General features: G+C 46.8%; 1 protein-coding gene across 1 annotated transcript in view; it reads left to right on the forward strand.

Annotated features, from left to right (window-relative positions):
• The first annotated feature begins 15,904 nt into the window (after positions 1–15,904).
• The window catches only part of ccdc3a (coiled-coil domain containing 3a), a 93,820-nt gene continuing 92,080 nt past the window's right edge, over positions 15,905–17,644 (forward strand). Inside the window, exon 1 of the mRNA XM_070896560.1 lies at positions 15,905–16,488. Within this exon, the coding sequence (XP_070752661.1) occupies positions 16,124–16,488 (365 nt within the window). The 5' untranslated portion in view covers positions 15,905–16,123. The remainder of the gene's footprint in view (positions 16,489–17,644) is intronic.

Genomic DNA, 17,644 nt, shown 5'->3' on the forward strand with positions numbered 1-17,644 from the left:
TGTAACTACAATGTAGCACCACTGTATTACTGTATACACTCAACTTAGATGCACACCTTGACCACAAGGGGTGAACTTGTGGGAGACATTCCTTACCTGATCACACAGGCATATAAAGGGAGGTCCCACGCAGGGTCATCACTTCTGGAGTCCTGGAATAAAGAGTTAAGGTCACAGAGTGGCCTTGTCCCTGGAATGTGCCTCGTGTGGTTTCATGCTGTGGAGTAAGGACTTTACACATGTGGTGTATTTGGACTTTCAAAAGGCTTTTGACAAGGTCCCGCACAAGAGATTGGTGTGCAAAATCAAAGCGCATAGTATTGGGGGTAATGTACTGACGTGGATAGAGAACTGGTTGGCAGATAGGAAGCAAAGAGTCGGGATAAACGAGTCCTTTTCAGAATGGCAGGCAGTGACTAGTGGAGTGCCGCAGGGCTCAGTGCTGGGACCCCAGCTCTTTACAATATACATTAACGATTTAGATGAATGAATTGATTGTAATATCTCCAAGTTTGCGGATGACATTAAACTGGGTGGCGGTGTGAGCTGTGAGGAGGACGCTAAGAGGCTGCAAGGTGACTTGGATAGGTTAGGTGAGTGGGCAAATGCATGGCAGATGCAGTATAATGTGGATAAATGTGAGGTTATCCATTTTGTTGGCAAAAACACGAAGGCAGAATATTATCTGAATGGCGGCAGATTAGGAAAAGGGGAGGTGCAACGAGACCTGGGTGTAATGGTTCATCAGTCACTGAAAGTGGGCATGCAGGTACAGCAGGCGGTGAAGAAGGCAAATGGTATGTTGGCCTTCATAGTTAGGGGATTTGAGTATAGGAGCAGGGAGGTCTTACTGTAGTTGTACAGGGCCTTAGTGAGGCCTCACCTGGAATATTGTGTTCAGTTTTGGTCTCCTAATTTGAGGAAGGACGTTCTTGCTATTGAGGGAGTGCAGCGAAGGTTCACCAGACTGATTCCAGGGATGGCTGGACTGTCATATGAGGAGAGACTGGATCAACTGGGCCTTTATTCACTGGAGTTTAGAAGGATGAGAGGGGATCTCATAGAAACATATAAGATTCTGATGGGACTGGACAGGTTAGATGCGGGAAGAATGTTCCCGATGTTGGAGAAGTCCAGAACCAGGGGACATAGTCTTAGGATAAGGGGTAGACCATTTAGGACTGAGATGAGGAGAAACTTCTTTACTCAGAGAGTTGTTAACCTATGGAATTCCCTGCCGCAGAGAGTTGTTGATGCCAGTTCATTGGGTATATTTAAGAGGGAGTTAGATATGGCCCTTACGGCTAAGGGGATCAAGGGGTATGGAGAAAAAGCAGGAAAGGGGTACTGAAGGAATGATCAGCCATGATCTTATTGAATGGTGGTGCAGGCTCGAAGAGCCAACTGGCCTACTCCTGCACCTATTTTCTATGTTTCTATGTTTCTAATACTGCGTGCAGTTTTGGTTTCCATATTTACGAAAGGATATACTTGCTTTGGAGGCAGTTCAGAGAAGGTTCACTAGGTTGATTCCGGGGATGAGGGGGTTGACTTATGAGGAAAGGTTGAGTAGGTTGGGCCTCTACTCATTGGAATTCAGAAGAATGAGAGGTGATCTTATTGAAACGTATAAGATTATGAGAGGGTTTGACAAGGTGGATGCAAAGAGGATTTTCCACTGATGGGGGAGACTAGAACTAGAGGGCATGATTTTAGAATAAGGGGCCGCCCATTTAAAACTGAGATGAGGAGAAATGTATTTTCTCAGAGGGTTGTTAATCTGTGGAATGCGCTGCCTCAGAGAGCTGTGGAAGCTGGGACATTGAATAAATTTAAGACAGAAATAGACAATTTCTTAAATGATAAGGGGATAAGAGGTTATGGGGAGCGGGCGGGGAAGTGGAGCAGAGTCCATGATCAGATCAGCCATGATCTTATTAACTGGCAGAGCTGGCTCGAGGGGCCAGCTGGCCTGTGGCTGGGGAGTCCAGAAGTAGGGGGCATAGTGTCAGGATAAGGAGTTGGCCATTCAAGACTGAAATGAGGAGAAATTTCTTTTTTCTCTTAGGGTTGTGAATCTTTGGAATTCTCTACCCCAAAGGGATGTGGATGCTGAGTCATTGTGTATATACAAGGCTGAGATCATTGGATTTTTGGACTCAAGGGGAATCAAGATGGGGATCAGGCGGGAAAGTGGAGTTGAGGTCAAAGATCAGCCATAATCTTATTGAATGGTGGAGCAGGCTCGAGGGGCCGAATGGCTGACTCCTGCTCCTAATTCTTATGTTCTTATGTCCAGAGTACAATGTCTAATTTGTATTCATCATATCACCCGAAGCGGGTTATTGGTCTCAAAATGGTACCTGTTGTGGTTTATGTTTTGTTTTAATCAGACTCGGATGGGTGAAGTAACAAACAAGTGAGTTTTAATAACGCAACCATTTCACTCCAAATCAAGCCCCACACTTATCTACTTTTAACTCCCTGCTGGCTGGAGCAGCTGGTCCTCTCTATTCTTTATGGCCCCTAAAGTAGCATAACAACATGTGCTGTGTCAGGGACCTTGGAGTGCATGTCCACAGATCCCTGAAGGTAGCAGGCCAGGTAGATAAGGTGTTTAAGAAGGCATACGGAATGCTTGCCTTTATTAGCCAAGGCATAGAATACAGGAGCAGGGAAGTTATGCTTGAACTGTATAAAACACTAGTTAGGCCACAGCTAGAGTACTGCATGCAGTTCTGGTCATCACATTATGGGAAAGATGTAATATACAGGAAACACATTACAGGAAACACGACACCTTCCCGTGCAAGCGCAGGAGATGCAACACCTGACCTTTTACCTCCTCCCTTCCCACTGTCCAGGGCCCCAAATACTCCTTCCAGGTGAAACAGCAATTTACTTGTACTTCTTTCAATGTAGTATACTGTATTCGCTGCTCACGATGTGGTCTCCTCTACATTGGGGAGACCAAGCGTAGATTGGGTGACCGGTTTGCGGAACACCTCCGTTCAGTTCGCAAGTGTGACCCCGAGCTTCCGGTCGCCTGTCACTTTAATTACCCGTTCCAATCCCACTCTGACCTCTCCGTCCTCAGCCTCCTGCACTGTTCCAACGAAGCTCAACGCAAGCTCGAGGAACAGCACCTCATCTTTCATTTAGGCACTTTACAGCCTTTGGGACTCAACATCAAGTTCAACAATTTCAGAGCGTAACTGCTGCCAATCTTTGGCTCCCTTCCCCCCCCACCCACCGAGCATGTTTCTTTTTCTCTCCTTGTCTCTAAGGGCAGTTGGTCATTATCCTGTCATTCACACCCGAACTTGACTAATGTTTTTCTAACTCCTGCCATCACCATTTGAAGTTGGCCCATCATCCCTTTTGTCTCTAATCTCTCCTGTCTTCCACCCTATCACAGACATTCCCTTTTGTTCATTCTTCCCCTCCCCCTTTCGGTGCTTGTTAAGAATCCGTTCTTTCCGAACACTCTCCAAGTCTGACGATTCATCACGAATTATACCCAGATCTTCTGTATCCACACACGGATTTTCTTTGTGGTCCCCACGCTTTCTCTAGTTATCCTCTTACTCATAATGTATTTATAAAACATCTTTGGATTTTCCCTGAGTTTACTTGCCAACATTCTTTTATGCTCTCTCTTTGTTTTCCTAATATCTTTTTTAATTGCACCCCTGCACTTCTTATACTCCTCCAGAGTCTCTGCAGTATTGAGTTCCCGGTCTCTGTCATTAACTTCCCTTGTTTTCTTTATCTTACCCGGTATGTCCCTTGACATCCAGGGGGCTCTAGATTTGTTAGCCCCACCCTTTTTTTTAAGGGAACATACTTGCTCTATACTCTCAGGATCTTCAACTTGAATGCCTCCCACTGCTCTGACACTGATTTACCAGCAAGTAGCCATTTCCAGTCCACCTTGGCCTAATCCCATCTCAGCACAGCAAAATTGGCTTACCCCAAATTGAGAACTTTTTTTCCTGGTCCACCTTTGTCCTTTTCTATAACTACCCTAAATCTTGCTGAATTATGATCACTAGCACCAAAATGCTCTCCCACTGATTCCCCATCCACCTGCCTCTCTTCATTCCCTAAGACCAAGTCCAAAACCACCCCTCCCTTATTGGGCTTGTTACACACTGGCTAAAGTAGTTCTCCTCAATGGCACCTCTGACAGTGCAGCACTCCCTCAGCACTGCACTGGGAGTGTAAACCTGTATTTTTGTGTTCAAGTCTCTAGAGTGGGAACTTGAACCCACAACCTTCTGACTCAGGGGTGAGAGAATGATGCCCGCTGAGACTACATATAAGCACTACATATACATATAGAGGTATATAAGAGACTGTATATAGTATGGAAAAGGTTAACCTGAAATATTAATTTAAGTTCAATTATGAGAGTAGGACAAAACAATACAGGTTGAAACTAGCAAAAGGTAACTTTAGGACTGATATTAGGAATTCTTCTGGCAGAGAGTGATATTAACATTGTGAGTAGACCTCCTGTTCGAATAGTGGGGGTGAAAACCCAGGAATCAGTTAAGGAACAATTAGCTGCAGCACTGGTGGAGGGGACTGCAGACTGCTTCTGTGTAGATGAACTAATATGGGCTGAATGGCCTGTTTCATCCATACTTATCTTGTGAGCTTGTTGGGTTTAGGCATGCTGGGAGTGTATCACTTGCAGAAGCAACACTCTGACTAGCCACTAGATGGAGCTCTCACGCCGCAGATACGAAACAGGTCAGTGCCAGAGAATTGCTGAGAGATGAGCGTTATTCTTTATTCCATGTCTGTTTCACATTTAATTTTAAATAAATACTTTAAAACTGTTATTCATGAGCGACGAGTTCTAAAGTTGAAATCACTTCCCTATTGAATGCAATTTTATTTTTCGCCTGATAGATCCTTTTTCCTCTGGTCCACTGGTAAATTTTAGACTTACAAAAGTGGTTCTGATAGTCTAGTACAGGTACAACTCTTTTCAATACCGGCAATTAAGTCGACAACCAATAAACCTGTAAATTAACCAGAAAACGTTTAAAAGGAACCTTAATAACGAATTAAAATGTTGTTCCCGTTTGTGGTGAAGCACTCCAGCCCCTCGAGCATGCCGGTGGACACCGCGTGCTCCATCTCCAGGGACACCCTGGCGCGAACGTAGTGTGGAAGAGAGGCAGGCAGTCGGGCTGAACGACCCTCTCGACCGCCCGCTGCCTGGACCGGTTGATGGCCTCCTTGGCCAGGCCCAGGAGCAGTCCCACGAGGAGGCCCTCCAACCTGCCCGCTCCCCCCTCCGCACCGGGTGTCCAAAGATCAGGAGTGTGGGACTGAAGTGCAGCCAGAAATCAAGGAACAGGGGCTGCAGCCTCTCGCACCCCACATAAACATGGAACACGGACTCCTCCAAGTCGCAGAAAATGCAGGCGGCCCGGGAGTCCGTGAACCGACTCAAAAACTTATTGCACGGGACCAAGTCCCCAATAGATAAAGGGAGGACTCTCGCGTAGACAGCCCTCTATTGGGGACCTCCGGCTCGTCTGGATGGCAAGATGGTGTGCCAAGGAAAGCCTAGTACACGATTATAGTGGTGATGGCACAATGAAGTTACAGGGCACAGCTTCTAGTAATTGGCTGCTCATTGATTACCTGATTTGAGCTGGGGTCATCGGGACTGGTGTTAGGTTAGCCCTGAAGACACCTCTGCATAACACTCAGCTCGACCTCTCTATCGGCTCTTTTGACCCCCTCCGCTATTTCCATGTTGTCAGATTGCTTGTTTGACATCCAGACTTAAATGAGCCGCAGTTTCGTCCATTGAGTCGTTGTGCAGACCACAGCCATCGTCTTGGCTCTGCCATAAACTAGACATCCGCGCCACAGATTCCATCTCTCTCCCTCGGCCATTGTCTGAAGCTGAACCAGACGGTCAGAACCTCAGCATCCCATTCGACCCCAGACTGAGCGCCTGACCTCATATCCCCTCCATCACCAGGAGGGCCTACATCTGCCACCGTGACACTGCCCACTGCCGCCCTCGCCTCAGCCCATCTGCTGCTGAAAACATCAGAACATAAGAAATAGGAGCAGGAGTCGGCCATTCGGCCCCTCGAGCCTGCTCCGCCTTTCAATAAGATCATGGCTGATCTTCGACCTCAACTCCACTTTCCCGCCCGATCCCCATATCCCTCGATTCCCCTAGACTCCAAAAATCTATCGATCTCTGTCTTGAATATACTCAACGACTGAGCCTCCACAGTCCTCTGGGGCAGAGAATTCCAAAGATTCACCACCCTCTGAGTGAAGAAATTCCTCCTCATCGCTGTCTTAAATGGCCGACCCCTTATCCTGAGACTGTGACCCCTAGTTCTAGACTCCAAGGGGGAAACATCGTCCCTTCATCTACCCTGTCAAGCCCTGTAAGCACTTTGTATGTTTCAATGAGATCACCTCTCATTCCTTTAAGCTCTAGAGAATATAAGCCTTAGCCATGCCTTGGTCAACTACAGATTTGATAGTTCCAATGTTCTCCCGACAGTCCTCCTGTCCTCCATTCTCTTCATCTCATCCTAAATATGCTAACCATCTCCTGTCCCACACCACCCCCTGCTCACCCATCACCCCTGACCTTACTGACCTACATTAGCTCCCAGTTCCCCAATGCCTCCAATTTTAAATTCTCATCCTTACTTAAATCCTTTCACAGGATCACCTCTCCCTATTTCTGCCAGCTCCTCCAGCCCTACAACTCCCTTGAACATTCTGTTCATCATACTCTGGGTCTTTGTACCTCCCCTTCCCCCTTTTCCCCACCACTGTCAACTGTACCTACCGTTTGCCTCCCTAATTGCTTGCTGTACCTGCATGTTAACTTTCTGTAATTCATGTACAAGGTTACCTGAAGAGGCCTCGCAAATGCTGGTTATTGGTGTGCGATGTGGATGCGTCGAGAACCGGCTTTTGCGATCGGTCAAAATGTCTTTTGACAGAGTGCACACATCCCCGGGAGAAGGACATTCGTGGGCGGAGATTTGGGCTATTTGTCCGACTCCTGCCCAGCGAATGTCCGTCAAACTCTTACGCCTGGTAAAAGCAGGCATATAGCCCAATCCTTTCAAGGTCAGAATAGTCCAGCTGGTTTATTATAGATAGGTATTATCTACAGGAGGAACATAGGAGAATCCAAGGCATATAGCCTACTTTTACCAGCGTAAGAGTTTTAAAACATAGAAAAATTAAGTGTTATTACTTATTTCTATATTAAAAACTGTCTATGAAGGTAAGCTTAATCTTAACACTAACAAACATTTTAAAAAAATGTAAAAAAAAAATTTCTCTAAAACATTTAATTTAATGCAATTTCTATTCATTTTAAAAAAGTGAAGTGTTTTTAAAATTTATGTTGGTGTTTTGTTTAATTTTAGGGATATCCTCATTAATGGGAGCTCAGTGTCCAAAGCTCTCATTATTATCGATGAGAATACTACATTGTGATTGGTAATCCAGGCCCATATGATCCCATGATACGCATACGCTCCTGGAAGACATGTTTCCCGTACGCTGGACTGTGCAACTAGGCCTCGGACTGCAATCCTACGTTCCCCCAGGACCACCAGGTATTTTCGTAATCTTTTTTCCGGTCGGAGATAATATGTCCTTACTATACAGTACAAATGCACACGAGGCCCATACTAGAGAGAAGGTCACTCTGCGACCAGTAACCTTTATTAGCCAGCACTGAAGTGGAGAAGATGGGTGGAGCTTCCCCTTTTATACCTGAAAGTCCAGGTTAGGAGTGTCTCCTACAAGTTCACCACCTAGTGGTCAATGTTCTCAAGATGTACAACTTAGGTCAGTTTATACATGGGTTGCAATGACAGTTGAATACGTGACATCACCTCCCCCCCAAAGTCTTATTGGGATCACAGGTTGAGTCTCTCTGGTGGTTTATGCTCCCTTGTAGAGCGCCTGAGTTGGGGCTCGGGTTGTTGGGCGCTGGCCTGAGTGTCTGCTGTTTGCGGTGCCTCAGGCCTGTCCGGACTGCCCACAGTGACTGGGCTCTCCTCCACTTGGTTCCGGTGTTCGGTCACCTGTGGTGGAGTGAACTCTACATCGTGTTCTTCCCCTGTTTGTTCGATGGGGTTGCTGAACCTCCTTTTTGTTTGATCCATGTGTTTGCGTCAGATTTGTCCATTGGTAAGTTTAACTACTAGAATCCTATTCCCCTCTTTGGCAATCACAGTGCCTGTGAGCCATTTGGGCTCTGCAGCGTAGTTGAGGACAAAGACAGGGTCATTGACATCAATACATCGCGCCCTCGCATTCCCGTCATGGTAGTCACATTGTGACCGGCGCCTGCTCTCAACAATTTCTTTCATGGTGGGGTGTATAAGGGATAACCTGGTTTTGAGCGTCCTTTGCATTAGCAGCTCAGCGGGTGGAACCCCTGTGAGCGAGTGTGGTCGGGATCTATTAGCCAACAGGAGGCGCGATAAACGGCTTTGTAGGGAACCCCCTTGGATTCTGAGCATCCCCTGTTTGATTATCTGCACTGCTCGTTCCGCCTGGCCGTTTGAGGCCGGCTTGAATGGTGTCGTTCTGACATGGTTGATTCCATTTCCTGCCATGAAATCCTGGAATTCAGTGCTTGTGAAGCATGGGCTATTGTCGCTGACTAAGACGTCCGGTAGACCATGGGCGGCGAACATTGACCGTAGACTTTCTACCGTGGCAGAGGATGTGCTTGAATTGAGAATGTCACACTCGATCCATTTGGAGCAGACATTTTCTACAACCAAAAACATTTTTCCCATGAAAGCACCTGCGCAGTCCACATGGATGCGTGACCAAGGCTTGGCGGGCCAGGACCAGCGGCTAAGGGGAGCTTCCCTGGGCGCATTGCCCAGCTGGGCACACGTTTTGCACCTGCGAACACAAAGTTCCAGGTCTGCAACTATCCCTGGCCACCAAACGTGTAACCTGGCAATTGCCTTCACCATGACAATGCCCGGGTGCTCATTGTGGAGTTCTCGGATGAACGCCTCTCTGCCCATCTGGGGCATGACTACTCGGTTTCCCACAGTAGGCAATCGGTCTGAATCGAGAGTTCATCCTTGCACCTGTGAAATGGTTTAAATTCCTCAGGGCATGCCCCGTACGTGGCTGCCCAGTCCCCATTCAGGACACATTTCTTGACTAAAGACAGTAGCGGGTCTCTATTTGTCCAGACTTTGATCTGATGGGCTGTCACGGGTGAGCCTTCGCTTTCGAAAGCTTCAAGAGCCATGACCATCTCAGCAGCATGCTCGGTTGCCCCCTCGGGGATGGCTAGTGGGAGCCTGCTGAGTGCATTGGTGCAGTTTTCAGTGCCCGGTCTATGCCGAATGGTATAGTCATAGGCGGCTAAAAGCACCGCTCTGGCCTTGTGGTGTACTGGCATGGCGTCCGGGTTTATGTAATCACTACCTTTGTCCCCATGAAAGTGTCAATGCTGGGTTGAAATAGTGAGTCAAATTTGTCCAGGACCTGTGAGCATGATATTCGCTCCACAGAAGAAATTGCATTGACATCGCCCCATTTCCAGTTCATGACAGCAAGCCAATTCCTCCCCAGCAGTGCGGGACCGTCCCCTGGGACAACCCAGAAAGGCAATCTGTTCTCCGAATCTTTGTGGGTCACGACTACCATGGCGCTGCCTAGCACCGGAATAATCTCCTTTGTATATGTCCATAGCTGTGCGTCAATCGTCAATAATTTTGGCCTCCTGGCCTTGGACGGCCACAACCTGTCGAACTGTTTGATACTCATCAGGGACTGGCGGGCCCCCGTGTCTAGCTCATTGATACTGGGATGCCATTGAGGAGCACTTTCATCATTATCGGTGGCGCCCTGGTGTATGAACTGTATACGTGCTCCACATGAACTCGCTGAACTTCAGCTTCCAGCGATTTCCTCCAGTGTCCATTTGGCCTCATAGGGCTTACATCGGGCTGTCCTCCTCGTACATCAAATTGGCTGCAGGCTTCCTGCACATATGCGCCAAGTGACCGCTGACGTTGCAGTTTCTCTAGGTATATTGCTGATACCTGCAAGCTCTGGCTGTGTGTTTGCCTCCACACCTCCAACATAAGCCGTTGTTGGAAACAAAAGGTCCATTACCAGTTGATCGTCTCTGACTGTCTCTGTAACTGTCCTTAAACGCACCATTAACAGGTGTTGATGGCCCCATTACTGGCCGCATTGTCCATTGCGATGGCATGAATCGCCGTTCAGCTAGCCATTGTCTTTGTTGAATTCCTCCTTTGGGTTCGACTACATGCTCGGGCATGTCCGATTGCTCCTGTCTGCATGGAGAACTGTGTGCCGTGTTAACAATGTTGACTCCCTGCCCATTTGCTGCATTTAAACCAAGATTTTTGTCAAACATCATTCTGGTCTGATCCTCCCCTGAGATAAATGTCTGGGCCATCAAAGCCGCCATTTCCAGGATCAAGTCTTTGGTCTCAATCAGTTTCCTGAAAACCCCAGCGTGCCCGATACCCTCAATAAAAAAGTCTCGCAGCATCTCCGCTCTGCATGCATCTGGGAACTTACATAGGCTCGCCAGTCGCCAGAGGTCTGCCACAAAGTCTGGAACGCTTTGCCCTTCTCGCCGCCAGTGTGTGTAAAACCGGTGTCTCGTCATGTGCATGCTGCTCGCCGGTTTAAAGTGTTCCCCGATCAACTTACTGAGCTCTTCTAAAGTCTTGTCCGCCGGCTTCTCTGGCGCTAGAAGGTCCTTCATCAGGGAGTACGTCCTGGATCCACAAACCGACAGGAGATGAGCCCTGCGTTTGTCAGCCGAATCCTGTCCCATCCATTCCTTGGTGATGAAACTTTGCTGTAGTCTCTCAATAAAATTGTCCCAATCATCACCAACACAGTACCTCTCGTCTGTGCTGCTAGTGGCCATGCTCGCGTGATTTAAATCCCAGTTTCTTGTCACCAAAAATATGTCCTTACTATACAGTATAAATGCACACGAGGCCCATACTAGAGAGAAGGTCACTCTGTGACCAGTAACCTTTATTTGCCAGACCTGAAGTGGAGAAGATGCGTGAAGCTTCCCCTTTTATACCTGAAAGTCCAGGTTGGGAGTGTCTCCCACAAGTTCACCACCTAGTGGTCAGTGTTCTCACGGTGTACAACTTAGGTCAGCTTATACATGGATTACAATGACAGTTGAATACATGACAGGAGGTGTTTGCCCGCAGGAAGCCTCCGACCACAATTTTCGGCCCATTCTTCTTTTCCATTCTTCCGACCAAGCTAGGGAACCAGACTCGCGCTGAGAATTCTTTTTATGCAGCGAGTTGTTGTGATGTTGAATTCGAGGAGCGCAGACATCTCGAGGGGTTGTGGGGCTGGAGGAGATTACAGAGATAGGGAGGGGCGAGGCCATGGAGGGATTTGTAAACAAGGATGAGAATTGTGAAATCGAGGCATTGCTTAACACCACTAAAGGCTACAAAGCTAATATAGAGGTTGTGAAGGTAACTTCCTACACAATTAAAACATCAAAACAAAAGTATACATGAACCGATGACCCTTACCTAGGTAAATTGAGTAGGTAAAATGTAACTAATTATATTAAGGTGCTTGTTTATTTATGTACCTATAGCACAATGCATACACAGAAATAGTGGTGGTATATGAGGGGAACAAAATAATTTCTTTAACACTATTTTTGTACACCATTTTTTTTTGAAAAAAATGCTTTTATTCATGAGCAATACTATGTGAGATCCATGCATAAAAAAGTTTGAAATTCCTTTCAGTGACCATGAAAATGAGGTGCCAACCAAGGGAAGCTGCAACACAGCATGCTATAGACAGGGCTAAGCAATCCCACAATCAACAGATCGGATCAAAGCTCTGCAGTCCTGCCACATCCAGTCATTAATGGTGGTGGACCATTAAACAACTATCGGGAGGAGGAGGCTCCATGAATATCCCCATCCTCAATGATGGCAGAGCCCAGCACATGAGCACAAAAGACAAGGCTGAAGCCTTTGCAACCATCTTCAGCCAGAAGTGCCGAGTGGATGATTCATCTTGGCCTCCTCCTGAGGTCCCCACCATACAGAAGCCAGTCTTCAACCAATTCGATTCACCCCACGTGATATCAAGAAACGGCTGAGCGCACTGGATACAGCAAAGGCTATGGACCCCGACAACATCCCGACTGTCGTGCTGAAGACTTGTGCTCCAGAACTAGCCGCGCCTCTAGCCAAGCTATTCCAGTACAGCCACCACACTGGCATTTATCCGTCAATGTGAAAAACTGCCCAGGTATGTCCTGCCCACAAAAAGCAGGACAAATCCAATCCGGCCAATTACTGTCCCATCGGTCTACTCTCAATCATCAGCAAAGTGATGGAAGGTGTCGTCGACAGTGCTATCAAGCGGCACTTACTCACCAATAACATACTCACTGATTCCCAGGACCACATGGCTCCAGACCTCATTACGGCCTTGGTCCAAACAGAGACAAAAGAGCGGAATTCCAGAGGTGAGGTGAGAGTTACTGCCCTTGACATCAAAGCAGCATTTGACCGAGTGTGGCATCAAGGAGCCCTAGTAAATCTGAAGTCAATGGGAAGCGGGGAAAACTCTCCACTGGCTGGAGTCATACCGAGCACAAAGGAAGATGGTTGTGATGGTTGGAGGCCAATCATCTCAGCCCCAGGGCACCGCTGCAGGAGTTCCTCAGGGCAGTGTTCTAGGCCCAACTATCTTCAGCTGCTTCATGAATGACCTTCCCTCCATCATAAGGTCAGAAGTGGGGATGTTTGCTGATGATTGCACAGTGTTCAGTTCCATTCGCAACTCCTCAGATAATGAAGCAGTCCGTGCTTGCATGCAGCAAGACCTGGACGACATTCAGGCTGATAAGTGGCAAGTAACATTTGTGCCACAGAAGGGCCAGGCAATGACTATCTCCAACAAGCAAGAGTCTAAACACCACCCCTTGACATTCAACGGCATTACAATCGCTGAATCCTCGACCATCAACATCCTGGGGTCACCATTGACCAGAACCTTAACTGGACCAGCCACATAAATACTGTGGTAACAAGAGCAGGTCAGAGGCTGGGTATTCTGTGGCAAGTGTCTCACCTTCTGACTCCCCAAAGCCTTTCCACCAGCTACAAGGCACAAGTCAGGAGTGTGATGGAATACGCTTCACTTGCCTGGATGAGGGTAGCTCCAACAACACTCAAGAAGCTCGACACCATCCAGGACAAAGCAGCCCGCTTGATTGGCATCCCATCCATCACCGGCACACTGTGGCTGCAGTGTGTACCATCTACATGATGCACTGCAGCAATTCACCAAGGCTTCTTCGGCAGCACCTCCCAAACCCACGACCTCTACCACCTAGAAGGACAAGGGCAGCAGGCGCATGGGAACACTGGAATGGGGTACTGAAGTTGCATGGTCAGCCATGATCATATTGAATGGTGGTGCAGGCTCGAAGGGCCGAATGGCTTATTCCTGCACCTATTTTCTATGTTTCTATGTAACACCACCATCTCCACGTTCTCCTCCAAGTCACACACCATCCTGACTTGGACATATATCGCTGTTCCTTCTTCGTCGCTGGGTCACAATCCTGGAACTCCCTCCCTAACAGCACTGTGGGAGCACCTTCACCGCACGGACTGCAGCGGTTCAAGAAGGCGGCTCACCATCACCTTCTCAAGGGGCAATTAGGGATGGGCAATAAATGCCGGCTTTGCCAGCAACACTCACGTCCCGTGAGCGAATTAAAAAAATTTACACCCTCCCACTGTCAGACAAACTAATTTAAATACGCTTACTATAAATCATTGTCAGAGTGTCAGCTGTGCCTCAGTGGGCAGCACTCTCGCCTCTGAGTCAGAAGGCTGTGGGTTCAAGTCCCACTCCAGAGACTGGAGCACTAAAATCCAGGCTGAAACTCCAGTGCTGTGCTGAGGGAATGCTGCACTGTTGGAGGTGCCGTCTTTTGGCTGAGACATTAAACTGCCTGCCTGCCCTCTCAGGTGGACATAAAAGATCCCATGGCACTATTTCGAAAAAGAGCAGGGAAGTTATCCCCAGTGTCCTGGTCAATATTTATCCCTCAATCAACAGCATGATTATCTGACCATTATCACATTGTTGTTTGTGGGTGCTTGCTGTGCGCAAATTGGCTGCCGCGTTTCCTACATTACAACAGTACTTCATTGGCTGTAAAGTGCTTTGGGATGTTGCAAAAGGCGCTACATAAATACAAGTCTTTCATTGAAAAATACTGTCTGACTATCAGACATAATCGCAGTGTTGCCAGGCAAATTAAAATCTCACTCTAGAAACAGTGGCAAAGATTACAGTTTCCAAAATTATTCATTGCATTTAGAAGTGGTCTTTGCATTTAGAATATTCTGCATGTGTATGTAAACGGGCAACTGCATGGAATTGTATATAAATATATGCTGTATCTGTCTGACGCTGATAGCTGAAGAAGATAATACCCTGCCGTGCTGTGTGTGACAGTTGTGGATCTGCCCCACATGTTAAGTAAGCCCAGTTTGAATTATAAACAAACATGGCAATTGAGTCTGGTGATAAGGCTGCCCAGCCTCTGACCTTTCTGAGCTGTTGCAGATAGACCAGTAATGATTGATGTGTTTCTAACAATGTATGTTTACTGCTTAAAAAATCCTGAGTTATTGTCAGCCAGACTTCACTTCATCACTAAGTCAACGTATCATAAAATGTATGTAATATCTAAGCTTTACAATACGAGAATGGATCCAGGAACGAGGGACTTCAGTTACATGGAGAGACTGGCGAAGCTGGGGTTGTTCTCCTTGGAGCAGAGAAGGTTGAGAGGAGATTTGATCGAGGTGTTCAAAATCATGAGGGATCTGGACAGAGTAGATCGAGAGAAACTGTTCCCATTGGTGGAAGGATCGAGAACCAGAGGACATAGATTTAAGGCGATTGGCAGAAGAACCAAAGGCGACATGAGGAAAAACATTTTTACGCAGCGAGTGGTTAGGATCTGGAATGCACTGCCTGAGAGGGTGATGGAGGCAGACTCAATCGTGGCTTTCAAAAGGGAATTGGATAAATACGTGAAGGGAAAATAATGTGCAGGGCTATGAGGAAAGGGCGGGGGAGGGGGACTGGCTGAGGTGCTCTTGCAGAGAGCCGGCACGGGCTCAATGGGCCAAATGGCCTCCTTCTGTGCTGTAACTGTTCTATGATTCTAAGAATACTTTACAGCTATTGCACCTTGAAAGTAAGCACAAACATTTTTCAACTTTGAGAAATGGCTTCTTTCATTCAGTTTCAATGTGACTTAAAGCTTGACCTTAAAACATGTTTGCTTGCACAGTAACAAGTGAAACAGAATTTTGCTCCTAGATTTGTGAATTCAGGAACACTTTGTTCCTTTTCTCAAAGACTATAGGTCCAGGCGAGTTAGCCAACACCGCGACACAAACTTTTGCAACTTACTTTTGAACTTTCCTGCTAATTTGAAACAAGTTGAATTATGATTTGTGCTCACATCATAGCAGTGTGCACCCTTCTTTCCACATAAGCTGACAACATTTCTTCGGAAGGCACGTTACTCAAGATGACAATGTCCCTTAAAAAAAAATAAATCTATGTATTCCCAGGGGAGGAGCTTTGCTGGGAAAGGGTTAACAATTCCCAGAAACCACCGATTGGTTCTCCTCAGTGGAAAGCTGTGATTGGTTCTCACCCAGCTCAAGGGGGAGCTGATTGGTTCCGGCGGGCTGAGCTACAATTGGCCCTCTCCTCCAAGTCTCAGCTTCATTCAGGTTTTTTTTTACAATGCGACTGTGTATGTTTTCGGTGGCAGATGGGAATGGAGTTTGTTGACCAGCGCTGCTGAATTCCAGAGTCACTTACTCCAAGCAAATTCTCGGATCGCTGTGGCATTTCATTTATTCCTTTTTTTTGGAGGAAGGAGGGGAAAAAGTTAGACAACAAACACCAAAGTTGAGTAGAGGGGGTAACAGAACTTTCTATCCAACAACAAATTTGCAATTCTGTAACCAGTGACGACAGCATGATCTTTTTACCGGTGATAATACTGATTGTTACAGTTTATACATTCACCCCAGCTTTAGCATGTCAGTTCCCCACCGACTGGAGACCCCTGAGTGAAGGCTGCAGGGCGGAACTGGCCGAGATAATAGTGTTTGCCAGAGTGCTGGCCATCCACCAGGACATGTACAGCGTTTATAACTACCTGCCCTGGCAGTACGAGAGCAGCCTGTTCTACTCGGCGGAGATCGAGCTGTTGTGCGATCAGGCGTGGGGCAGCATGCTGGAACTGCCCTGCGGATCTCGTCTTAACCTCACTGCCCTGGGCTACTTCTCCTGTCAGTCCCACACCGTCATGGAAAATAATAGCTACTTCTTCTTCCTCAGGTAAATACCACACACATACATATACACATACATACACATATACACACACATACATACACACATATACACACACATACATACACACATATACACACATATACACACACATACATACACATACACACACATACATACACACACACACACATATACACGCACACACACATACATATACACATATACACACACACATACATACAAACACACATATACACACATACACACATACACACACATACATGCACACACATACACACACACATACACTCACACACATAAACGCACACACAGCTAAACACAAGCAGCAACAGAAATGTTCCTTGTCTGAAAGTGCATTTGTATATTTTTTTAATAATCTGAAACGGTTCAGGTCTTCAACTATCCCTCTTGACACTCTGTGGAGTTTAAAAGAATGAGAGGTGATCTTCTTGAAACATACAAGATTCTGAGGGGGATTGACAGGGTAGATGCTGAGAGGATGTTTCCCCTGGCTGGGGAGTGTAGAACCAGGGGTCACAGTCTCAGGATAAGGGGTCGGCCATTTAGGACTGAGACGAGGAATTTCTTCACTCGGGGGGTTGTGAATCTTTGGAATTCTCAGCCTCAGAGGACTGTGGAGGTTGGGTCCCTGAATATATTCAAGGCTGAGATAGATTTTTGGAGTCTAAAGGATATGGAGATCGGGCGGGAAGGTGGAGTTGAGGTTGATGATCTTATTGAATGGTGGAGCAGGCTCAAGGGGCCGTATGGCCCAATCCTGCTCCTATTTCCTATGTTCTTAACACAATCTAGTGCCAGACTTGAATAGTGTAAAGATATTACATTTTGGTAGGAAGAATAGGGAGGTCACTTATTATTTGGAGGGTGCGAGTCTAGGTAGAGGATCTCGGAGTACAAATACAAAAATCTCTAAAAGTAGCCACATAGGTTAACAAGGTCATTAAAAAAAGCAAACAAGCACTAGGGTTTATTTCTAGAGGTATAGAATTGAAAAGTAGGGAAGTTATGCTAAACCTGTATCGAATCTTGGTTAGACCACACTGAGAGCACTGCGTACAGTTTTGGTCATATTATAAAAAGGATATAGAGGCACTGAAGAGGGTGCAGAGAAGATTTACAAGGATGATACCAGAAATGCGAGGGTATACATATCAGG

This window comes from Pristiophorus japonicus, chromosome 13 (assembly GCF_044704955.1).
Source record: "Pristiophorus japonicus isolate sPriJap1 chromosome 13, sPriJap1.hap1, whole genome shotgun sequence".
NCBI classification, from domain to species: Eukaryota; Metazoa; Chordata; class Chondrichthyes; family Pristiophoridae; genus Pristiophorus; species Pristiophorus japonicus.